The following is a 26,782-nucleotide window of genomic DNA, read 5'->3' as shown; positions in this document are numbered from 1 at the left end:
TCAGCTTCCCAGCCTTCAATCAGCTGATTGCAGGCTGAGAAGCTTCCCATAGACCGCCGCATGTCCGGCGCCTGGTCACTCTTAAAGTGACTTTCTTATATATATATATATATATATATATATATATATATATATATATATATATATATATATATATATATATTTATTTTTATTTTATTTTTATTTTTATTTTATACAGCTTGGGGGGGCGGCGCCCGAGCGCCCCCTATAGACGGGCCGCCACTGGGTATCTGAAATTAATAGCCCCAGCCCAGCCAGGTGTGTCAGTGAGTGCAGAGCTGTTCACAGAGACCTAGACACAGGAACAGAGGAACAGAGACATCAAGCAGATCCTTTGAGGGTAAGCATTACATAATATTTTTCTGTAAACTGGCATTGCAAAAGTAGAGAAAGAACCGGAGAATCATACAATGTAATCTTTATGTGACATGTGGATGACCAAACCAAGATATGTCGATATTAAAAGTCTAAAATGTCTTTAGGCCGCGTACACACGAGAGGATTGTCTGGCCAACTAAGTCCGTCAGACAATCCGACAGACAGTCCGTCCTACTTTTGAATGAACGGACTTGACCACACATGATGAACAGACAGTCCGCTGAAAGCTTGCACGATGACGTGTACAGCACGTACGACGGGACTAGAAATACGACGTCCAATACACTGCAATGCAACCTTCGGCCGTGTAAATCCTTTCTGAGCATGCGCCATACTTAGTCCGTCCAACTAGCCTACTCACGAGCGGACTGTCCGCTGAAACCAAGTTTGGACGGACAATATTACGGAAATTCCGAAAGACTTAGTCCGCCAGACTGTCCGCTGAAAAAGTCCGCTGAAGCCCACACACGAGCGGACTGTCCGCTGAAACACGTTTCAGCGGACCAAGTCCGTCAGACAGTCCGCCCGTGTGTACGCGGCCTTAGACTCTTATCTAAAGTACAAATACTTTTTTACTATAATGCTATAAATAGGCTAAAAGAAACCTGTACTAAAAGAAATATGTTGATTTAATGAGTTAATAATCCCAATAGTGCTTACAGATCAATTGTGACCTCACCCTGACTGGTTTGTAACAAGCATTTTTAGAGGCTCTGAAATGACGGCTTACTTATTTCCCCCAGGTACACATTTCTTTAATATGAAAGACATAGAAATAATAGTTTTGTTGCTTTTAGAATTCATGTGCTTATTACAAATACATATAATGTAGCAAAGTATCTCAATTTATACTAAAACATAACATAGAAAACAACATGCAGGTTATAGCTGACTCACTCAACAGATGATGCATTAGGTGCAGACATAGGGCTGACCTCCTTGGCTTTTTGAAGGGCATGCTTCTTGTTAAATGCTTCCTCTTCTTCCTGTTCATCCTAGAGATAACCAAATCAGAAGACATCAGCTGCTCTCCAAGCAAACTTCTCATCTGCTTTTGCTTAGTAAACTGACCTTTTCCTTTCTGCATCTTGGGATCTATATATAAGGTGCCAGACAGTATTTCCAGCTTCACCTCCACCTGGTGGCACTGGAGATTGCTGACACACTACTAATACTTCTGGGTATGGGATAAACAAGCAGGCTATGGGGTATTATTTACTAAAGGCAAATCCACTGTGCACTACAATTGCACTGCAAGTGCACTTGGAAGTATGGTCACTGTAGATCTGACGGAGACGTGCAAGGAAACTAAAAAACAGCATTTTTACTTGTACATGATTGGATGATAGAAATCAGCAGAGCTTCAGCTCATTTCAGATCTTCCCCTCGGTTCTACAGTGACCACTTGCAGTACAATTGTAGTGCACAGTGGATTTGCCAGTGGATTGTAACTTAACCTCTCTGTGTAATAAATCTTTGGGGTTGTTTTACTAAAGACAAATAGACTGTGCACTTTGCACAGTGCAGTTGCTCCATAGCTTAGTAAATGAGGCTAGGCTTCACTTTGCAAAAAGTACCAAATCACATTCAAGGGGAAAAAAAAAATGCATTTTTGCTTGCACGTGATTGGATGATGGAAATCAGCAGAGCTTCTGCTCATTTACTAAGCACTGGAGCAACTGCACTTTCAGAGTGCAACTGCACTTTGAAAAGTCTGTTTTCCTTTAGTAAATCAATCCCTATGTGACTTATTACAAAGTCCAAGTGCTGTCACATGCAGGGCGCGATTCAACATATGCAAATACCGAAATTCAGAAAGTCACCATTTGCATAGTACTCTTCAGTCTTCAGGAGGAAAGGTCAATTTACTTGGCAACTGCACACAATAGATTTACTCTAAATATAAGGCATCTTACAATTACTAAAATTCGTATTTCCTCCATGCCTGCAAAATGAGATAAAATAGGAGCAACATAAAAAAAAAACTTTCTATAGTTGCTCAGAAACTGGAACACTGGTAATGCAAAATATTTTATTGATCAGCAACAAAAAGTATCTACAGCTTGCCTTACAGATACACAAATATAAGGACTGTAAAAAGTAGGGGAATGCTACAAAATTTGTCTGTGTTGACCATAGAAGCCAAGTTTATTTCCAGTATACACCACTAAAATAAGAATTGGAATTAGGTAGGTTGCTGTTGGCAAATCCAATACTTTTAATAAATGAAGTTTTCATTGAAAAGCTCTTGCTAGGAAACTCTATATAATGTGCTTTTTTGGCAATTTCACATATATATATATATATAGACTCAATGGGATTGATTTTGCTAAAGACAAAAAGGCTAAAATAGCCTATGCATTTTTCAAGGGAAGTTTATCTGAGCTTACTTTATGCAATGCATGCCCATTCACAGCAAATCAGCAAAGATTCACTACATTCACTAATCCAAGGGACAATTTCTTTACAAAGTGAAAATACCCTTGCAAATCGTATAGCCTATTTAGATTTAGAAAAACCAACCCCAGTATGATTTCAAGGCTGGTGTATATAGGAAGACTTAAGCTGGCCATACACTATAATATTTTCAAATGAATGCTCGTATAAACATTTCTGCAAAAATTGGTAAGAAAATTCTCTGTACATTCGATGTTTTGACCAAAGTTGCTCAAATGTACTTTAAAATGTGTTTGCTGTTAACATTCAATTTTAGAAAGAATGGACTTTACTGACCAAAAAAACACATATGTTTAAAACAAAAAATGTGTATGGCCAGCTTTAGACTAAGCTAATGTGGAATTAATGATCAAATCAGAGAACTCTGGTTAAAAAAGGAGGTGGCATAAAGGAATCATTAAAATAAATCTAATTATATTCAGTACTGCGCAAACGTTTTAGGCAGGTGTGAAGAAATACTGTACAGTAAGAATGCTTTCAGAAATATATATTTTAAATGTTTATTTTTATCAATTTACAAAATGCAAAGTGAGCAAACAAAAGAAAATCTAAATGAAATCAATATTTGGTGTGACTATCCTTTTGCTTCAAACCAGCATCAATTCTTACACTTGCACACTTTGTACATGTGCAAAAAGCCTGAGATTTTGTAGGATTAGAGTCAGGTGTATGATTAATGAATTATACTTTATACTGTACTAATGATCATCAACTTCATATGAAATACATTCATTAACTGAAACAGAAACAGCTGTGTAGGTGGCTTAAAGCTGGGTGAAGAACAGCCAAATTCTGCTACTAAGGTGAGATGGTGGAAGACAGTTTCATGTCACAGCCATACACCATGGCAAGACTGAGCGCAGCAACAAGACACAAGGTAGGTATACTGCATCAGCATGGACTCTCCAAAGCAAAGATTGCAAAGCAGACTGGGGTTTCAAGAGAGCTGTTTAAGCTCTTTTGAAGAAGCACAAAGAAGCAGGCAATGTTGAGGACTGTAGACACAGTGGTCAACCAACAAACTTAAAGTGGAAGTAAACCCATCGATTTAAACAGTTAAAAAAAAATGCTAACTGCACATTGGCTGTGATCTCAGCCAAACTATCAAACCATCCAATGGCTAGTGTCATAACGAATCACATGTGCAGCACCATAGGAGTTGAAGATTAAACAGAGGCAAAGATGGCAGCTTCCTTGGCTGAAAACGATAGGGGAGTTTACTTCCACTTTAAGGCAGCAGATGAAAGACACATCATGCTTACTTCCCTTCAACATCGGAAGATGTCTAGCAGTGCCATCAGCACAGAACTGGTGGAAACCAGTTGGACCCAGGTACATCCATCTACTTTCTGGAGAAATATGGCCAGAAGTGGTCTTGATGGAAGAATTGTGTCCAAAAAACCATACTTCCAACATGGAAACAAGGCTAAGCAAGTCAGCTACCCACGAAAACATAGGAACCAGAGTGCAGAAAAATGTAAGTAGTGGCTCTGGACTCAAATATTTGGCTGCAGCAAAAGGCAGTTTGTTTGCAAAGGGTTGGAGAGCAGTAAAATAATGAGTGTCTGCAGGCAACAGTGAAGCATGGTAGAGGTTCCTTGCAAGTTTGCGGCTGCATTTTTACAAATAGAGTTGGGGATTTGGTCAGGATCAATGGTGTCCTCAATTCTGAGAAATAAAGGCATTTACTTATCCATCATGCCATGCCATCAGGGAGGTGTGTGATTGGCCCTAAATATATTCTGCAGCCAGGACAACAACCCTAAATATACAGCCAATGTCATTAGGAACTATCATCAGTGTAAATAAGAACAAAGAGTCCTGGAAGTGATGGTTTGGCTCCCAAAGAGCCCTGATCTCAACTTCATTGAGTCTGTCTGGGATTACATGAAGACAGAAGGATTTGAGGAAGCCTATATCCAAAGAAAATCGAGGCAAGTTCTCCAAGATGTTAGGAACAACCTACCTGCCGAGTTCCTTTAAAAACTGTGTGCAAGTGTACCTAAAAGAACTGATGCTGTTTTGAAGGCAAAGGGTGGTCACACCAAATATTGATTTGATATGGATTTCTCGTCTGTTGATTTACTTTTATTTTTGTTAATTGATAAAAAATAAACTATGAACACTTCTATTTCTTAAAGAATTCTATATTTACAACATTTTGTAACCACCCTGGCGGTATGATTATGTCAGGTTTTTGCATCTCAAAGAGGTACATTGTTTTGCATAGAAATTTGGCGTTTTATATTGTAGACCTGCAATTCTTAGTAATAACACACTTAAATCTGTCCAAATAAGAGTCTAGTAGACATCCCAGGTATGATAAAGTTTGAAACACAAAATCATAAATTTATAATATAATAAATAAGTATAAATAATTATAAAAAATAATAATATAATAATAAAATTAATTTCCTCTTGATTCACTGTCCCTCAATTCTGCAAGTGTTCTAATTTACTACCACTGTTTTCTAGCTGGTCTAAAACCACTTTTGATATAAAGGGACGCTTTTTGGTTGCCATTGACAATATCTCAAGTTTCCAGGCAAAAAGAACAATGTACATAATATAAAACTTCATGCTGGGCTCTGGACAAATCACTAGAGACAAAAGGGACGTGGAATGATTTGATACAGAAATGTAATCTGTAAGATTACAGTGTACTGTATGTGTTATGTTTTGTGTACTTTTTGTATTTGCTACCGGGCTCCGCCCCCATGCGTCGTGACACAGAGCTTCGGGGGGAGGACACAGCCCGCAGACACATCGGTGGGGACATCGCAAGATCCTGGTGACAATGTAAGTAACCTGTTCCAGGATTCTGCAATGCAATCCCGAGTGCGGTTCAGGGTTACTGCTAATGGTACTGAAATTTAACCCCGAGCCACACTCGGGATTACCGCCAGGGAGGTTAAACCTGCCTAGAACCTATGCATAGTAGGGTATATTTGGACAGGTAGACATTGCAACAGGAAATTAATAATTGATTTTAATCAAACCAAGATAGCAGTCCTAATAAATATATAAAAATGCAAATGTTAGTTTTCCCTACATATTAAGCTGTCATATTCTTTTAAATTGGTAGAAGGAGTTCACTACTTCATTACCTTAGTTAGCTCCTGTGCATTGGCCAGATTGTCCACAGCAATGGCAAGAAATACATTTAGAAGGGTGTCTATCCAGATTAAGGTTAAGAAATATTTAAAATAAGCATAAAAATAACGAAGCAATGATTTATGTTGAACGTATATATTGCTGTCTTACCAAAGAATATACAACTGGAGTCACCTTGATTTCTAAACTCATTCTCCATTTCTAAGTGTTCCTGGTGCTGGACTGGAAGTGTTCTTTTATATACGCACCCCAATCAGAAAACATTATATATGTGTATTACTTTAGTAGACATCATAGGTAATAATAAAGTTATCACTGAATCAAAGCTGCATAGAAATAACATCTGTCAACATTATACATGGTTTATATTTGATTTATAGAAATGCACAGCAGCTCATGGGAACATTTCATTAAATCTGACCTTGTCCTCGTGACCAGAGTTGTTAAATGTAATGAGGCAATACTGGTCACAGCACCACTACAGTTTGTCCAGTTTGGAAACCAAAGTTAATCTATATAGGTTCCTATGTATGTTATTTTTGTAATATAGAGATCATTGGCTATGTAATTCCAATCTTTAGAATGATTGTGAGCACTTTGCTACAATTCCTTTCACCTGTAAAATATTTAAGGCTATTTCAATTTAAAACCACCTTCTTGCTCTTCTATGTATTAATGTAGACAGCTTACATACAGGTTTCTCCTGTACGAGCAGAGACCGGCTGGTATGAAGTCCCAAACCTTGGTATGTCTAGGCATACATAGAAACCCCCCCTGGGTATGTGCTGCAGGGCACTGCCAGGACCCAAAGGTCAGGCAGAGCCCTTCAATGTATCAGTGCATGCCCCAAAATAACAAATATGGTTACACCGGAGGGAAAGAGAGGACTTCTAGGTCCTTAGATGTGGGGGCTGCAAATAATACGCTTACAGGATTTCTGACAGGACCAACATGTATTTTCTTTGCCCTTACCAAACATATATATATATATATATATATATATATTTAAATCATTGGTATATTTAACAGACTAAAAGAAAGTAAACGGGAAGCTCAGACACTTTCAGTATGATAGTAACAAATACAGTGCCTTGCAAAAGTATTCAATCTCTTGGCTTTTTACCTATTTTGTTACATTTCAGCCTTTAGTTCAATGTTTTTTTAAATCTGAATTATATGTGATGGATCAGAAAACAATAGTCTGAGTTGGTGAAGTAAAATTTGAAAAATATATACATACAACTATTTTTTAGAAATAAAAAACTGATAATTGGCATGTGCGTATGTATTCACCCCCTTTGTTATGAAGCCCATAAAAAGCGCTGGTGCAACCAATTACCTTCAGAAGTCACATAATTAGTGAAATGATGTCCACCTGTGTGTAATCTAAGTGTCACATGTTCTGTCATTACATATACACACCTTTTTAAAGGCCCCAGAGGATGCAACACCTAAGCAAGAGACACAGTGATAAGATGTGGCAAGCTCATAGAGACTTATCCAAAGTGACTTGGAGCTGTGATAGTCACAAAAAGTGGCTATACAAAGTATTGTAGGGTGAATAGTTATGCACATTGACGTTTTCTGTTATTTTGTCCTATTTGTTGTTTGCTTCACAATAAAAAAAAAAAAAAACATCTTCAAAGTCGTGGGCATGTTCTGTAAATTAAATTATGCAAATACTCAAAAAATCCATGTAATTCCAGGTTGTAAGGCAACAAAACACGAAAAATGCCAAGGGGGTGAATACAAGGCACTGAATGTTCTATTCAGTAACCCACAGCAACTATAGGCATTCGGTGTAGTGAGAGCAGTAAAGAAATTTGTATGGTTAGTAAGTAGGGATGGGCTCAGGTGTGTCCGGATCCTAGTCCCAATCCACAGGAGCAATCTCGCCAGGAAGCTGTCACTGCACACCACCAACCATAGGCAGTGAGGCATTTTCCAGCCCGCAGCTGAATATACACACCGTGACTAGGCTGCTCATGACTGGCAGTTTGCAGTGATGGCTTGCTGGCAGGATTGCTAAGGTTAGTTGGGACTAAGATCCAAACAGGCTGGAGCCCGTCGCTGTTAGTAAGTTATAATGCATTTTGTTATGTCCATGGTCTTTGTTACTGTTCTAATAAACAACATTTTCAGCATTAGAGTATCTGAAAAAGTGTGCTGCAACTCCAGACTATACCAGCAGGTGATACTGTAGGCAAAAGTTGTAGCTCTCCAGAAAAATCTGGGGTCAGAACATTAAAGTAAAATACATTCACATAGTTGCCAACATTACATTTTTTTTTCCAGGGACACCTTTTTTGTTTGCTGTCAATAGTAGGTGGAGAATGAAATTTAATTTTGGGCGGGTGATCATTTAAAATGGGCTTGGTTTTACAAGAGGCATATCATTACACCCATACTTTAAATAAACTAATAATAAGAGAGCTGTAGTTATCAGAAATATCAACAAAAAAAATACAACAAAACATTGGGTTTTACAGTACCCACGAAAACACTTATACCAAGGTTTTAAAGGGGAGTTGCAGATAATAACTGCACAATCATTCTGCACAGTACAGAAATGATGGAAAAACACTACATATGAACAAAGGAGGGGATGAAGTTACCCCATGCAACATATTATGCTAGTTGTATTAGTGCTTGTACAGGTCTAGTGGTAAGAAATATAACGTGGCAGCGGTGTACTCAGCATTGCTGACACCTGGAATGGATTATTTTTAACACACACCCCCCATACTTCTCTATATGTCATAATAGTAATCACAAAATGAAACAAGTACTAATAACGGGCAGAACAAAACTGGAGACAGAGAAGGTTTCCTTTGGTTGAACTAGAAAAAGCATGCCCATTTTGGGGCTGGCAACACTGGGGATATTCAATATAATGTTAAAGAACTGTTGTAGTGGGTAAGAAGTGTAGGGAAGAAGTGTTAAGGGTTTGATGCAAAGTCGTATGTGAGGTGTATGTGAGTGGGCTTTATGTACAGGAGCAGAGTTTGAAGGGTATGACAGTGAGCAATATGTACGGGACAGGAGTGTGAAATGAATGACAGTGGGCAGTATGTACAGGAGAGGTGTGTGGAGGGTATGAGAGTGGGCAGCATGTACAGGAGAGGAATGTGGAGGGTATGGCAGTGGGTAGTTTGTACAAGGGAGGAGTATGGAGGGTATGATAGTGAGCAGCATGTACAGGAGAGGCATGTGAAATGTATGAAAGTGGGCAGTATTACAGGAGAGGAGTGTTGAGGGTATGAGAGTGGGCAGTATGTACAGGAGAGGCATGTGAAATGTATGAAAGTGGGCAGTATTACAGGAGAGAAGTGTGGAGGGTATGATAGTGGGCAGTATGTGCATGTGAGGGTGAGGAGTATGGAGGGTATGACAGTGGGCAATATGTGCAAGAGAGGAGTGTGGAGGACATGACAGTGGACAGTATGTACAAGAGAGGAGTGTGGAGGGTATGGCAGTTGGCATTATGTACAGGAGAGAAGTGTGGAGGGTATGACAGTAAGCAGTATGTGCAAGTGAGGGTGAGGAGTGTGGAGGATTTGACAGTGGGCAGTATGTGCAAGTGAGGGTGAGGTATATAGAGGGTATGACAGTGGGCAGTATGTTCAGGAGAGGAGTGTGGAGGATATGACAGTGGGCAGTATGTTCAAGAAAGTAGTGTAGAGAGTATGAAAGAAGGCAATAGATGAGGAAGAGGAGACTGCAGGACAAGAAGTTGTAAGTTCAAAAAGGTTTCTGGAGCTTTTCTGTGGTGCTTGTCACATGTAGGGCAGCCCATTCAAGTGATGGAATGCATGGAAAAGTGTGAAAAATGCACAAAACAACACCATCAGGAACACACTTTCCCAATATGTGAATTGGGTCTTAGGGGTGGCCTATAGAAATGGTCTGGCAGAGATGTCTATCAGCCAGAGAGAGAGGTGTATTAACTAATCCCTCATCTCCAGCACTGCAGTGGCATCCACTGTAATTGGAGTCAGCTGCAGTAGTGTACAGTAGTGTACAGTATCATTGCCTACCCTTTGCCAGCATACTTCAGCCAGCTCCTGGCACATTTGCACCTTCTCTGAGTCCTGAAACTTCACTCCAGCACACTTTGTTCAAGCTCTCCAGCCAGCACTGGAGTTTATAGTGCACAAAGCCCAGAATGGGGGGAGGCAGAGCAGAGGTCAGGACTCAGGAAGGAGATCGAGCAGGCAGTTTTTCTTCCTTCTTCACTCTTTCGTACTAGCAATGGAGAACACTAGTGACTGCTGGGTGGCAGAGGGGGGGGGGGGGGTTTAGGGGGCAAGTTTCAGGACCCAGCAGTGTACATACTTGTAGGCAAGGGCAAGGACTCTGCAGCTGTCCCTTCTGCTCGAACATCGAGACTCAGCCTGGGGCAAAGTGTGGGACTGCATGCTAAATAAAGGGACTGTTCTGGCAAAATCGGGACAGTTGGAAAGAATGCAACACAGAGCATTGAACCAAAACACCCTATTTTTGGGCAAAGTTTTTCAAAAATGTGTAAGGGTGTATTGCAGTTTCCAGAGGGTTTATCACGATTTTTCCCAACACAGTGCACCACAATACAAAGCCTCTTGTTGTGGTACGGTGCACGTTCTGTTGTGCAGATTTGGGAAAAATTGTGCAACAAAATAGATCATGTTTATGGCAAAAGAGGGAACAAAGTGATCGTTATTGATATTGGCCACATTGTTTGCAATGGCATTGTATTTAGAATTAATGAAAAGTTCTCCTTAAAGATATATCTCTTAGCATAGATTGAAACATTTGAAAATAATTAAGCACACCTCAAAAAGCTTAAGAAGAAAAATAAGATACACAAAGCATGTTGTCAAGAGGGTTTGGGGGCTACACTGAAGAACAAACTGAAATCTTTTAGGTGAAGGGAAGTAAAAATAAAAAATAAAAATTATATGGTTGCATAAGTGTGCACACCCTAAAACTAATACTTTGTTGAAGCACTCAGGCTTTTTGGGTATGAGTCAGCATGGCACATCTTGATTTGGCAATATTTGCTCACTCTTCTTTGCAAAAACTCTGTCAAATTGTGAGGGGATCCCCTGTGCATTCTGGTCTGAGCACTGGCTGGGCCATTCCAAACCTTTAATATTCTTCTGGTGAAGTCATTCCTTTGTTGGTTTGGATGTATGCTTTGGCTCGTTGTCATGCTGAAAGATGAAGTTCCTTTTCATGTTCAGCTTTCTAGCAGAAGCCTGAAGGTTTTGTGCCAATATTGACTGGTATTTGGAACTGTTCATAATTCCCTCTGCCTTAACTGAGGCCCCTGTTCCAGCTGAAGAAAAACAGCCCCAAAGCTTGGTGCTGCCACCACCATGCTTCACGGTAGGTATGGTGTTATTTTGATGATGTGCAGTGTTGTTTTTGCGCCAAGCATATCTTTTGGAATTATGGCCCAAAAGTTCAACCTTGGTTTCATCAGGCCCCTTTCACACGGGCAGCATCAGTTTAGCTACGTTAAAAACTTATCAGTTCTTATCCGTTGCTTCATCCATCTTCCGTTCCGTTAATATTCGTTTTCATCCGTTAATGTACATGTTTACATCCGTTTTTTCACCTGTTTTTGTATCCGTAATGACCCAGAAAGCATACAGATAAAAAAAATTATTTCTTCAAAACGGATCTTGACGTAAATGTTGTCCGTTAACGTCAGTTTGACGGATCTGGATGTAGTCATGTATGTTAAAAAAATGGAAGCGAAGGTTAACGGATGGTTGCGGCTGCCCATAGGAATTCATTGTTGTCTGTTGATGGATGGAAGAAAAACGGATAGACGGTCCATCTGTGTGAAAGGGGTCTAACACATTTCCCACATGCTTTTGGGAGACTTCAGATGTTTTTGCAAAATTTAGACAGGCTTGGATGTTGTTTCTTCGTAAGAAATGGCTTCCATCTTGCCACTCTACCCCATGGCCCAGAGATATGAAGAATACGGGAGATCGTTGTCACATGTATCACACAGCCAGTACTTGCCAGATATTCCTGCAGCTCCACTAATGTTGCTGTAGGCCTCTTGACAGCCTCCCTAACCTGTTTTTTTCTTGTCTTTTCATCAATTTTGGAGGGACGTCCAGTTCTTGGTATGTTCACTGCTGTGCCATATTTTCTCCACTTGGTGATGACTGTCTTCACTGTGTTCCATGGTATATCTAATGCCTTGGAAATTCTTTTGTACCCTTCTCCTGACTGATACTTTTGAAGAATGAGATCCCTCTGATGCTTTGGAAGCTCTCTGTGGACCATGGCCTTTGCTGTAGGATGCGACTAAGAAAAATGTCCCGAAAGACCTACTAGAACAGCTGAACCTTATTTGGGGTTAATCAGAGGCATTTTAAATGATGGCAGGTGTGCACTGACTCCTATTTAACATTCGTTTGAACGTGATTGCTTAATTCTGAACACAGTTAAATCCCCAGTTATAAGAGGGTGTTGCAACCACAATATTATTATTTTATTATTATTTTTTATTTTTGCTCCGCCCCAAAAGATTTCAGTTTGTATTTAAATTGAGTTGTACAGATTATATTTCACATTAAAAGGTGGAAAAGTTCTGAAATTATTTATCTTTGTCTGATTTTTTTTACATAATAGAAACCCGACATTTTACCAGGGGTGTGTAGACTTTTTATAGCCACTGAGTGTATGTATGTATGTATATATATATATATATATATATATATATATATATATATATATATTCAGTATTTTCCCTGTTCTGCATTTTATGGTAATTTCTATGATTAAAAATGTAATTTATTCAAAATGTTATAACAGATCAGCTGAATTTACTGTATGCACATTGCTTTATTGATTTTTGTGTTTTATGTGTATCCTATTAAATCTAGTAAATTAATCTCTGTCCTCACTTTAACCTGTTGATAGTGCAATATTCAAATGTATCCTGCTCGTCGCTTCTCGGGATTGGAATTCAGCCCACATATATTTATTACCCCTTATGCAAGCTGTGGGGTTTATTTAGTAGAGAATGATGTGCGCTCAGCTTAGTGATTAAGGTAAGCATCCAGTAATTTGCGTTATTTATTTTTTTTTCTTTTAAATATAATTGGCTTCACCTTATTTACTAAGCTAAGTGGAGCTTTGTTATTTGCATAGTGAACCTCCTCTACTAATTTGTTTAAGTGATATTAAAGGCATAGTTAAAAAAAAAATAAAAAATATGTTTGTTATAATTACCCTCTCTGTGCAATGATTTTGCACAGAGCAGGCACGATCCTCTTCTTTGTGGGTCCCCCACCAGTGCTCCTGGCTCCTCCCCCATAGCTGCTTGCTATGGGGGCACTGATGTATGCTTGCTTCTGAGCCCCGTTCCATGGGCCCTATAAGACAGCTCTGCCTCGCCCCCCACTCTCTCCTCATTGGCTCACTGGCTGTGATTATGTCTCAGACAACCGAGAGAGAGACCTGGGACAGCTGAGGCTCCTGTGCACATTGCTGGATCAAGAGGGTGCTCAGGTGAGTATTAGGGGGGCTGTGTGGGGAGCAGCACACAGTAGTGTTTTTTTTCCTTCATGCATAGATTGCATGAAAGTTAAAAACCTTCAGCTTTTACAACCACTTTAAATCAGCCCCACTGCTCTTTGGACTTCTCCCCCTTTAAATTGGTTGTCATGGATATCCAAGTTCTAATCATACCCTTGTAGTGTCCGCAATTGATGTCATAGGTATCACCTATGTGCTCCCAGCATCGTGAATTCTAAATTCTGATATTGAGGATTGAACGTGATTGGCTCAAATGCGGTTCCAAAGGTTGCATTTTCTTCTGCAGCTGCACACATTGCTCAGTTTTTTTGTTTTTTTTATGGAATAAAGCTACAGTGTGACATTTGGAAGAATTATTTTAGGGGTTACACTTGATCAGAAATTAGAAGAATCTAATCTACAAGTCACTTGACCAGGTTGAGTTTGGCTGTATTGGGTGGTGATTTCATGTTCATAGCTGTAACAGACATTACTCTGTTGATTGTTTTTTTGAGGAAAGGTTTTATCAGATGGGTATGAAATTGATTTTCGATCCATATTGTTTCCTCCACTTGCCACTTCTGCTAAATATGTACTCTGTTCTTTGGAGTACCCAAGTGGCACACATGCCTTTGGCCACTAAGATCCTATCTGCACAGCCCACTGTCCTTGTATGTAGCAGACAAATGCTAGGAATAAAAAAAAATCAAGAATGAGTATTACAGTAAAAAAAAATGCAAATAATAACTAATGAAAATGTGCCAAAAAGAATTGTTATAACGATAATGTAACTTATAGTAAACCAATATATTCCCAGCTAGCATTATGTAAATGAGGATGTAGTGCATTTTTAAGCATTATGCCTTTCACTTCTGCACAAGAGCAACTATGTGGATTTATCATTATTCTTGCTGTTTCTGTATTTTTTCACACAATTATCTGATAGCACACTTTTGAACAGTGTGGCAAATGTGTTTTTAAATTATTTTTTTTAGTGATAATTAGCAGGGATAAAAATGATACATAATTAATGATTTATGCATCTTTGCTATTAACCAAATCAGCAAAAAGGAATTCTGTAGTTGACTATAATATCAAAACAAAGAGAATACACCAACCAATTAATACAACCCATACAACAAATCTGTACATTGCTTGGGGATACTGGGTAGTTAAAAACAATCTGTTAACTAGCTTTTAAGCTCTTGATGCTCCTATTATCTATGTTGGAATACTGTTGCAAGCATTTTTATAAAATTTCTGCAAAAAACTGTTTCTTTCATAGCATGCATGCAACATCCATTCATCAATTAAGTAAACGTGATAGATTTTGGCGGGGTGCTGATTTAAGTGTATGCAAGTAAAGGAGGGGATGATGGCGCAAAAATCAACTGAGTGTCCAAAATATATTAAAAAAGGAAGCACAGGGAAGATAAACAATGTATAAAATTATTCAAATAGGTCCAATCATTAAAATAAGTTCAAATGAGTTCACAAAAAACACCGTAGGCAGCAACCTTGGGAGTGGAAGCAAAAACTCTAAAATGACAAGGAAAAAAAAAAGGCCAGGTGCTGATTTAAGTGATTTAAGTCAGACAAAATCTGTCCATATGAAAGCAGGTAAAAAAATCTTACTGTCCTTGCTCAGATTGTGTGCTATAGAACATCCACCGTCAACATGGCTATTAATTACTAAGGTATGGCTGTGCACTATCTGTTGTGCAATTACTTTAAGCCCAGAAGGAACTGCCCCTACCATAAAAGGGGCAGCTGGCTGTGTTGGCTTCCAGGGAAAATGTTTCCAGAAATTCTCTGTTCAGTTATTTGGCTGCTATCAGTCAAGTCAGGGCAGGAGGCAAAATGGATCTATCTTCCATATAATACATTAGGGCTTGTAAAGGTCCCCAAGTACAATGCCCTCACTGTAGTCAGTACACACCAACATCCAACTGTTTTATTTCTGAACACAAACGATTCCTAATAACATGCTTTGCTCTATGTCTGAGAAAATGTCAGACACTGATAGAAGCTATGGGGGCATTGTACATAGTGTTTAATATACACTTAGCCCTTGTACACATGGTCGGAGATTCCGACTACCAAATCCGTCGGAGTAATTCCGACGGATTAATTTCCGGAAGCGGTCCGGAAGTGATGTTTCATACACACGGTCGGACTAAGTTGTCAGAAAATCCGATTGTACATAACGTGATGATGTTATTTCGTTAGACGGGACTACGTTCAGGCTAGAAGCCAATAGCTTTGGTGTAGGAATTTGATCTGAGTATGCGTGGCACTTTGTCCGTCGGAGTAGGCTACACATGATCGGAGTATGTCCGATAGGAGCATTTTGTCGGAAAATTTTACCGGCAAGTTGGAAAACTTGGTCCGTCGGATATTCCGACGGAAACAGTCCGATGCAGACCACACACAGTCAGAATATCCGACAAAACGGTCCGATAGGACACATTCTGTCGGAATCTCCGACCGTGTGTACAAGGGCTAAGAAACCATTCGTTGTAACTACTGCCATGGCCCAAACACCATGTACACCTTTAAAAGTCTGACTATACTGGTGAACACATCTCCCTAAATGAGAAACATGGCACTTGCCTCTGAGTCTGTAATATTATTTCAACTGCCACCTTGTTTGGGTAATATTGAGCTCAGTGCTCAGCAATAAATGATTGCTTTGTTTCTCTATTACAAAGGAAATTATACTTCTACAAGTGCAGAACTTTTCTTATGTAGGAAAATTTATGCAAGTGATAACGAACACTTCCAAGAATTGTGAAAGCATATTACCACTTGCAAGGTTGCCTGCCTAAACATTCCGTGATTACTGCAAACTGTGCTCCCAACACTTACAAAAATCCTAAAATATATACTGTAGGTTCTCTACAATTGTACATCTGTAGTCCTAGGTAAAGCTTAGCTTACACAAATTAGAGATGTGCAGATTGATTTGTGATCAACCTCTTCGGTCAGTTGCTGTCATTAGAATATTTTGAATGATCAGTTTTGTGCAATGTGTCAAGGTAGGGTACTTTAAAGGGATTTCTTTTTTATTTTTAACACAGGACTCTTCCTTTTATCTTCCTATGCTTGAAAACCTGCCAAGTCATTATGAGGATAACCCATGTCTTCTTGCTGTATTTTGTCTATTGAATTTATAGTATGCTATTTAACACAAGTGGTAAAAACACTGTAAGGTGGACAATGAGATCAAAGGATCTAAGGCAGATGGAAACCAAGACAGAAACTATGACAGAGATGTCACCATGAGAACACCATAAGATAAAAGAAGACTGCATGTGTCTAAGCACACCAGGCTCCACGTATAAGTGAAATTTCACTTCAGGATCAAATTACCTTTCAAAACCCCCAATGACTATGCTGACAGATCTTCTGTCACCCACATGTTGCCGATATAAACATTTTGGCCACAGAGATGTTGGATTCCAATCACAGCTGCTCTCTGTGACAATCCACTTTGATTGGCTAGATCAGAAGTCTCCAGACTGAGGCCCAGGAGCCAGATACAGCCCTTTGTTTACCTTTATTTGACCTTTGAGGCATTATTCCTGCATGGACACCAACAATAGGGGGAAAAATTCCTGCAACTGACACCAACAATGGGACACACTTCCTTCCACTGACACCAACAATCGGGCACTGTTCCTAATACCAAAAAGGGAGCATTGTTTATGTACACTGGGCACAGTCCAGCCCTCTAAAGTCTGAATGACAGTAAACTTACCCTACACTGCTTTGTCACTATCTGATGAAGGAGTTAAGCAAAAGAAAAGGCCCTTGTATAGGAAAGTGCAATCCTAGCTTTACAAAGAGTATAAGTTGGCTACCCTAAGTAAATAGGGACATATATATTAAAGCAGATCAACAAACCCTACAGTATGCCTGTACACTTCTATAGTCAGTAAAACATGATGTATCTATAATGGCTGTATATTTTATATCACTGCTTAATGTTTTAATTTTTTTCCTGAAAGTAGAAAAAGACTATCTTAGAAAATGTTGTCATGGAAGTAAATGTGAGATATTTGAACAGTGCAAAGAGGAGCCTCTGAATGAAAGCCTGAGCATTATTGCTCACAATGAAAAAAGCATAAAGTTTTCTCAATCTGTCTTTTTGGTTGTGGTCTGTTTTTTCTTGCACACTACACCACAGCTGCACAAAGAACTGTTTGATTATTGATGGAAGAATCTCTTTTTTAATACCAATAAGAATAAAAACCAAGCTTTCACCTATTCCCCAACCACGCTCATTGACCTACATCCCCAAGATTATACATCCAACACCCTTTGCTTCACATGCAAGTTCTGTCTTCTGTTCTTGTATAAGGCTTTTATTCATATCATTAGAGCGCCATGACTAGGACTCTTATGCTCCTTATTTATGGAACACTCTTACTACCAGGTGTGAGGAACATAACCCTGTGCCAAATCCTATAAAGGACTAAGGTCTCTCTCCCTGTCCAATGTTACAGTGCCATATGCCTTAGCAGTCAACACCAAGAACCTACGCTGTCATACCCAGATACACTTCTATGTTATCCAGTGTATGCCCATTTCTGGGCTAAATGATGCCCAACATCTTTAACCCATTTACTGTGAGCCCAGGGTGTCATAGACATCACCTATAGGAATGTGTCATCAAGTCTCCCTGAACTCATAGGAGAATGAGGTTCTGTGCAGCCTTCGGGATCGACCATTGTCAAAGGAAGATTAAGAGGACCTGCAATGTCAAACCAAAGCCCCTTAGAAAAAAAATGTATGTATACAGAATATTAAAAAAACAAACAGGTGGCAGGGAAAGGATGGTTCAGATGGGGTGGAGAAGGCTTCAAAGGAAGGCACTAGAGTTGTTCTTCAACCAGTCTTCTTCCTTTCCTAAATTGTAATCTATATTACACCTACCACTTTATCTTTCAGTATGCAAGCTATTTTGGCAAGGTTCTCAATCCTAGCGTTGCATAAATGTGTGCATGATATCATAATATTGCGTAACCCCTGCATGACTTCCGTTTTGCATGGCTTTATGAAAATGTGCAAAATATAAAGTGCAGCGTTAAATATGCATTGACAAAATTGGGACAAATTATAATATACAAAACAAGAAAAAAATTATATTTATATGTATAAGAGAGTGTGTGGAAAAACCCTCTATAATATTAAATGCACCCAAGCATTTATACAAACATTGACTTATTATAAAAATAACCCATAAAGTGATTAAATAAAGTCCATATCACAAATCCATTGTGCGTGGAATAAAGTCCCAAAAGAAACTAAAAATAATCTGAGGGACCTCCAAGGAAGGTGTATCCAACAAATTCACTGCTGTGCTGATACCATCACCATAAAGAATGCAGGCTTACCAGACATTAATGACCAGATTAAACGTACGTTCAAAGGGTCACAAATCGCTTATTGCTCCAGGTTATGGGACAGTGGCTTGGCAATCTCCGAACAACTAGGTCTCACTATAGAAGTAGCCTTTTCTCCAATGCTTGAGCATATGTGGTTACAATATTTGAAGAGACATCTCCGACATCAACCTGCGAGCAGAAATACGAGCCGTGGATGCCCAGCTTGATGCAGGTCGGACACTGCAGCTTGGCCTCGCTGGTGCAGTCAGCCGTCTCACACCAAAAGCTAGTAGTGTTACAGAACTCAATAATAATTGTACTGTAATGAAGACATCAATGCAAGTGAGATTTCATATACTATAGACAATGCTAGTGCACTATTTAGATTGTTCCAATGATAAAATTTAGTTGCTCCTTAGTAATAGTAAAACATTGCTAATGAGCAAATACTCAAAACATGTAAGTGTAAACATAATATCACATAACATTAATTGTAAGGATACAGTTGCCAAACAGGGTAAGAATGATGAAATAAATGGAAGACCACATTCCCGAACGAACTCCACCCTGTGAGCGAATTCCATTGTACATCACCTCGTTCCAATCCTCTCCTGTTAGGATCTAAAATACATTTAATAAAACAACTAGGATATTGTACATACCAGGCTAGAACTAGATCTCATCAAAATATCTGCAACAATTAAAATGTATTTTTGTCCATATCAGTCAATCAGCTTCCAGCTGTAACAACCTGACTAACTCAATATGTAATGTGATTGGAGAAAGAAGCCACATAATCTTTCACTCCCCTTTCTGTTCTATTATAGAATGCACATATTCAATTATTGACTTTCAGAGTGGATGCTTTCCAACTACACCCAATCAGAGATGTTACCATCTTCCCAGGCACATATATCACAAATTTTCTTTTATTGAGTAGAATATTTTGTTCTACAATATACTTATATGAGCCATGGCCTATTTATTTATAGTTCATTACTACTATATGTATATATCCCCTTTTTTTTAACTTATTTTTGTCCTGTGACGTTTGTGTCTCTTCTACAACTGGCCCGAAGTTTGGGTGTTGCGAGCCGGGGAACTGGGGGATCCACCTTGGGGCTCCTGGGTGTAGGGCTATGCCCCCTGCTTCATGGAAACATTTCCCTCTCCTTTCCACCATATCTCCACCTAGGTATAACCTATGGAACCCATGGTATGTGATGTAAATTTGGTGTGTTATATGAATCAACACAGTGTATGTATGGGGGAGGGGAGCGAGGCTTCGCTGGACCATGGGATAGTTAAGTGTTGGTTTATTAAAAGTCAGCAGCTATGCTTTTTTTTAGCTGCTGACTTTTAATAAACTAAAAAAATGGGTGGAGCTCCGCTTTTAACACTTCCTGAAGAAGCTAGCCTTGGCAAAACATGTAGAAGATACCAAGTGTGTTTGGACTCATTTACAGTATAATACATGGTCAAAACTTCTGCTATATATATATATATATATATATATATATATATATATACACCTCATTCCAGCCTTTGCAAGCATGAGACCCTATTTACAAAATCTGAGAGTGTGTTTGGGTATTGGCTGAATAATCTGCATTAAGCAAGACTTACCTGAAAAACTGTCATGATTGCTGCAGGAAATGTATCAAAATTTGCAGAAGGCGTGCCATCATTAAAATTAAATCTGTAAAATATAACAAAAACTCAGTTTTCAGACTCCAGGAAATCTGTCTAGCTATGTCTTGTGAGAGCCTAAGGTCTCAGGGTCAGTAAAGTAAGTTTATCACACCTTCAAACAGAATATACAGCTAAATCTAAACTGAAAATGGTCTAACTTGTAATTCAAATCTATCTGTAATCCAACCTACCTTTTCCTATGTATATACAGTATGTAGTTTTTATTGATAGATTCTTGACATAGCTTGCCTGAAGAACTAGTGGATTGGATACCATTACCTTGCTTTCGCTTAAACCATACAGCATCAAGTGCAACCTATCTAAGGTCTGTGGAGACTAAGCCCACGTACACACGGTCTGAGATTTTGCCAACCAAATCCGTCGGATTTTGCCCGTCGGATTTAGTCCGACGGATTGTGTCCGAAACTGTTGCATGCACACGGTCGGGCCAAGTTGGCGAAAAATCAGATCTTTCAGAACGTGATGATGTAATTTCGTTACAATGGGACTACATTCAGGCTAGTAGCCAATAGCTTTGATGTAGGAATTTGATCTGAGCATGCGTGGCACTTGGTCTGATGAAAATGCTCTACACATGATCGGATTAGGTCCGTCCGGCCCAGTTGGTCGGGAAATCTTTCCAACATGTTGGAAAATTGGGTCGGACGGAGATTCGGACGGAATCAGTCCGATGCATACCTCACACAGTCGGATTATCTGACGACACGGTCCGATAAGACTCATTCCGACAGATTCTCCAACCGTGTGTACAAGGGCTTATTCTCCATTCACTCAATTCCAGGGTGCGGAAAACTTTTGGTTTCCAGCAACCTCAATAAAGTGCATACAATCTTCACTCATCATCCTAAACCAATACTGGACTCCTAAACTACACTACACCATAAATTATCTCTCTCCTCCAACACACACACACACACACACACACACACACACACACAACAAATGTCTGTTTCGTCTCTTTCCAAATGTAATTTTCTTTAGGTCATACCATATAAATACAGTACATAATACAGGAAAAGTTGCCAGAAGATGTACCAACAATATTGAGCACCTCATAAAGCCAATGTCTAATTATCTTCGCAAGTTATATCTCTGAGCTTATATTAAAAGACTCATTAAACTCCAGTGTTTAAAAGGTACTATCCTGGCTGTCAATTATTTTGCTTGCTTTTTTAATATCCAGATTGTGGTTTTCCTCAGTGTTTGCAGTCTACAATCAAACAATGCCTCTACCCTAAAGTAAATGATCATCCTCATCAGCTTCCAATACTAACACAACACAATATTCATTGTAAGCTAATAATTCCTACTGTCAAGTCATATGGGGGAATCCACAGGCAAATGATCAATTCAAGGAAGCTTTATACAAAAACAGTGGTTTAATCCCCTCTGGTTTACCAATTGTATAATTACTCACCTGCTGACCCTAATGCTTGCTATACATGGCTCAAATTTTCCCCAATTCCTGCTGAGTCACTCCAAATTCAAGCTGTGGGTGGCCCCTGATCCAAAAATGAAAGGAGCTGGCCAGAAAATTCTAAGCTAAACAGTGACTGCAGCCAATCAGATATAGTCACTGTTCAATTATTTTGACAGTAGCAAGAGCAGCAGTTGTTAGAATACAACAGTTGGATTTGGAGGTACCTTCTTCCACACTGCTTATCGGGGATAGGGGAGTTTAATGATTTCTCTCATTCAGCCTGCATTCATCCCATTAAAGTGTAGCACTTAAGGAGACAGTTGCTGCTGACCTACATTTAAAGCAATAGTGTGGCTAAAAAAATGAAAATGGATTGCAAAAATCTATAAAATAAGATTAATATACTTAGGGCTCATTTACACTTGCTTTGACTTCAACACACATTAAAATTCCCGATTTTTCAACATGCTTTATGTGTTTTTGAAGCTTCAGTGATGCTTCAATGATGCTTTTTTGAAGCTTGGTAAATGCTCTGTGTGTGTGTTGATCTCCTATTTGTTTTAAAGGAGCCCAGTAGGACCCCAGCTCAGTAGTACCTCCACTCAGCAGATCAGTAGTAACCTCACTCAGCAGATAAGTACCACTCTTCTAAGCGCTGGCTTGACCCATGATTTTTTAGATGTACTCTACATCAAATGAAAAAAAGCTGGTCAAGATAATGTAATATACCCTAACAAGTACAGGTGTGCTTTTAACCACCTAGGTAATATCAAGTTTTATTCAGGCTGGTAGAATATTAATGGAAGTCTGGTAAATTATATATTTTTTCCTCATGATTTGATGAGCTAGAAAATATATTTTTGGGAATGTATACTGTACATCATTTTATCATGTCATCATAAATGCAGGTGGCATATCCAAGCCAACCTAAGCGGCTGGTGTGATTTTCTAACTCTCCAACTATGTACAATTAAGTTACTGTTGTTCTGTTAAACACTTTCCTATCTATATTCATGATGGCTTTTCTTCCTCCAGAGTGTATAAGCTGTTACTTATCATGTCTCCATAGATTAGGGGGCTTAATCATTCCCATAGTGGCAGTAAGCATTGTTTACTATATCCTAACACTTGCTGAAATGGACATGATCGATATCGATACTACAGTAATTTCAGTATATTTCAGCTTCTGTCAATCACCAGGATATGGGGAATGAGATAAGGTGTATAATGTTATGACTGGTCTTGCTGTTGTGATACTTAATAGTGACAAAGTGTTAACTCTCTCTCTGGGCTAGGTAGTATTTATTATTTTTTTTATTTAATAAAATGCTTTAGAGATTTTATTAAATTATTATTATTTTTATTAGTTTATCATTTACCAGCACTGTAATCCATTTGCCACAGCCATATAAAAACACACACATTCTAACGTCAGTTTAAAGGCTTGCGTAGACTGCATTTCATGAGATTATCTGAGTCCAGCTACAATGGGCTGTTCTACCCGTGATAGTGGAAATTATCCCAAAAGGACACATTCAGATGCTTTTGTACTGTGCTCAACCAAAGGAAGTTCAATGTGCCCTGAGCACAGCCCAGTGTAGACTGGGCACAGGCTGCATGTCAAATTGTACTTCTAGGCAAAACTTTCTTTCTCAATTTTTGATGGTATGGGGACAGCCCCCTTCTGGATATAACTGTCTAAGAGGTAATTTCTCTTTACATTGGAAGATTTCCTCTAACAGCAAAAAATAAATTGAGTTGTGTTCTTTCTCTTTTTGTACGCAACGTAAAATACTTTTCTCTGAAGTTCATTGATGGACACAGCTCCTTTAAATCTTGACCTTAGGTTATATCGCCACCTTCAGGAGAGCACTAGGCAGTACATGTAAAACATGTAAAAACAGCAAAACTGCACAGCACCACCCAGGGGCGGTCCCACTGGCTATATCCCTTCACTCTGCTTTCTGCAGCGCAGTTCATCAAAAAGCAGTACAAACATAAATAGGAGGGGTGGGTGCTGTGTCCGTCAATGAACTTCAGAGAAAGGGATTTTACGGCGAGTATAAAAATCCTATTTTCTCTTTCGTTCATTGACGGGCACAGCTCCTTTAAATCTTGACCTTAGGGACGTCCCCAAGCAATGTCAAAAAATGAGGGATGGATTGGAAACAGCAAGAAATAACTTCCCCCACAATAAGAGGAACTCCTCAAACAGAGAAGTTGCCAGCTTAAACGGCCGCAATCAAAACCTGCACCCAACGTATGCATTCAAAGATGCGTTCACAACAACCTTGTAACTTAAATGAAAGCGTGAATTGCAACCTTACACAGTTGCCTGCAAAACCTTGTGGCCAAAGCAAGCATCCGAAGATGCGCTCACGTCAACTTTGTAAAATTTTGTGAAAGTGTGAATGGACGACCAAGTCGCCGCCTTACACACCTGGGAGAGCTTGATGTCGGAAAGCCCAGGAGGTTCCAATTGCCCTGGGGGAATGTGCTGTGACAGGAAATGGGGGCACCCGCCCCTTTAAGACATAAGCCTGAACCACGATCTGTCTGATCCACAGAGACATGGTGGACCCTTTTGTTGGACCAGCCACCGATACAAACAGAGAGTCTGACCTCCAGAAAGGAACCGTAGCAGACAGATACACCCGTAGAGCCCAGACCATGTCCAGGGAATGTAAAGCAACTTCTTTTGGATGTGTCAGCTTAGGACATAGGGATGGCAGCACGATGTCCTCATTTAGATGAAAAGCTGAAACCATCTTTGGAAGAAAAGAGGGCTGCGGACGTAGCACCGCCTTATCCTTGTGAAAAAACAGGTAGGGAGACTTGCACAACAAGGCCGCCAATTCAGAAACTCTCCTGGCAGATGTAACTGCCACTAGAATGACTACTTTCTGAGAAAGAGTCAACAAGGAAATCTCTCTAGTATTTTCAAAAGGTGGTTTCTGAAGGACTGATAGCACCAGATTTAGATCCCACGGAGGCAGTGGTGGTCGAACCGGAGGGGCTACGTGTCGAACCCCTTGCTCAAATGTACTCACCAATGAGTGAGTCGCCAAGGGACATTGAAAGAAGACAGCCAAGGCTGATATCTGCCCCTTGATGGTGCTTAAGTTTCTGCCAAAAAAAAAAACCCAGCAGGATTCTGGAAACTGAGTATGTGCACGGACGCCACCCCATCTCCTCACACATGGAGACATAGGCCTTCCACGTACGATGATAAATCTTCCAAGAAGATGATTTCCATGCCCTCAGCATAGTGGAAATTACTGAGTCTGACAGACCTCGGTCCCTTAGCACCTGGCTTTCAACAGCCATGCCGTTAAAACCAGCGGCGGTAAAGTAGGATGAAGTATCAGACCTTGTGATAGAAGGTCCTCTTGCATCGGCAACCACCAAGGAACATACTCCATCAGCTCGTACTAGGTCAGCGTACTAAGGATGCCAAGGCCAATCTGAGGCAATCAGAATCACCAGAATCCCCTCAGCCTCCACTCTACATAGCAGGCGTGGCAGGAGTTTTAGTGGGAGGAGGCATAAATCAGCCCATAATGCCCCTATGGAGCCACCAACGCATCTGAAGCATCTGCACAGGGGTCTTTTGTCCTGGACACAAACCTCCGTACCTTCTAATTGAGCCGAGAGGCCAAAAGATCCACATCTGGTGTGCCACACCTTGGGCAAATAAGCCGGAATACATCCGGATGCAATGACCATTCCCCTTGGTCCAGCATCTGACGACTTAGGTAGTCTGCCTGCCAGTTTTCTACGCCTGGAATGTTTGCGGCTGACGTGCACCGCTCTGCCCACTGTAGGAGGTGAGCGACCTCCCGTGCTGCAACGTAGCTCCTTGTTCCTCCTTGATGGTTCACATACGCCACCGCCGTGTCATTGTCCGACTGGATCCTGAACGGATGCCCTGCAGCCTATTTGACCATGTGGAGAGGCACCGCCTGATCGCCCGAATCTCAAGCACATTAATCGGCAGGTGGGATTCTTCCCTCGTCCAACAGCCCTGGGCCAACTGAAGGCCCAAAATTCCCCCCAACCGGTCAGGCTGGCGTCCGTTGTGATCACCATCCAATGGAGAGGAAGGAATGATTTCCCAAACTGAAGGGTCGGAGACCTCAGCCACCAGAGCAGGTAATCCCTGACTAGCTGGCTCACCCCGAATTTGACAGTCCAGGGATGTTGGAGATTTGTCCCATTTGGACAGGATCTCTTTCTGCAAGACTCGAGTGTGGAATTGAGCATATGGTACCGCCTTGAAAGTGGCTACCATGAGACCCAGAACTCGCATGCAGAAACATAGCGACAACCACCTGCAGTTCACCAATAACCTCACCACAGCTTCAAGAGTCTGCAGCTTGTCCGAAGGGAGAAAGACTCTAACTTCTACAGGAGTCCAGCAGTAAGCCCAGGTATTCCAGGCGTTGAGTCGGCACCAACACTGAAGAGTTTGCATGTTGATCCTCCCTCCCACATCCTCCCTTAATTCTGACCTATGATTGCGATCCCACGTTGCCTTAACAACACCAGAATTGGGGCTAACACCTTGGTGAAGACTCGGGGTGCTGACGCCAGGCCAAAAGGGAGAGCCACAAATTGGTAGTGTTCTTCCCCGACTGCAAATTGCAGAAACCTCTGATGCCTGAGGCATATGGGTACATGTAAATATGCGTTCTTGATGTCCAAGGATGCCAGGAAGTTCCCCTGATGGAGTGCAGTGACCACGGAATGAACTGATTTCATCCTGAAC

The 26,782-nt window shown here is 40.2% G+C and overlaps 1 protein-coding gene across 6 annotated transcripts in view; it reads right to left on the bottom strand.

Annotated features, from left to right (window-relative positions):
• The window catches only part of CACNA1E (calcium voltage-gated channel subunit alpha1 E), a 330,584-nt gene that overhangs the window by 106,192 nt on the left and 197,610 nt on the right, over positions 1 to 26,782 (bottom strand). For all 6 annotated transcript variants that reach the window (XM_077453108.1, XM_077453107.1, XM_077453111.1 and 3 more), the window contains exons 14-17: positions 20,508 to 20,580; positions 19,385 to 19,502; positions 5,964 to 6,031; positions 1,297 to 1,394 (exon numbers count right to left, since the gene is read on the bottom strand). In XM_077453108.1, the coding sequence (XP_077309234.1) occupies positions 1,297 to 1,394; positions 5,964 to 6,031; positions 19,385 to 19,502; positions 20,508 to 20,580 (357 nt within the window). The remainder of the gene's footprint in view (positions 1 to 1,296; positions 1,395 to 5,963; positions 6,032 to 19,384; positions 19,503 to 20,507; positions 20,581 to 26,782) is intronic.

This window comes from Lithobates pipiens, unplaced genomic scaffold (genome assembly GCF_037356315.1).
Source record: "Lithobates pipiens isolate NorthernLeopardFrog02 unplaced genomic scaffold, aLitPip1_a1.2 Scaffold_23, whole genome shotgun sequence".
Classification (NCBI taxonomy): Eukaryota; Metazoa; Chordata; class Amphibia; order Anura; family Ranidae; genus Lithobates; species Lithobates pipiens.
Note: the sequence above shows the minus strand (reverse complement) of the source record. Positions and strands in the feature narration are given on the sequence as shown.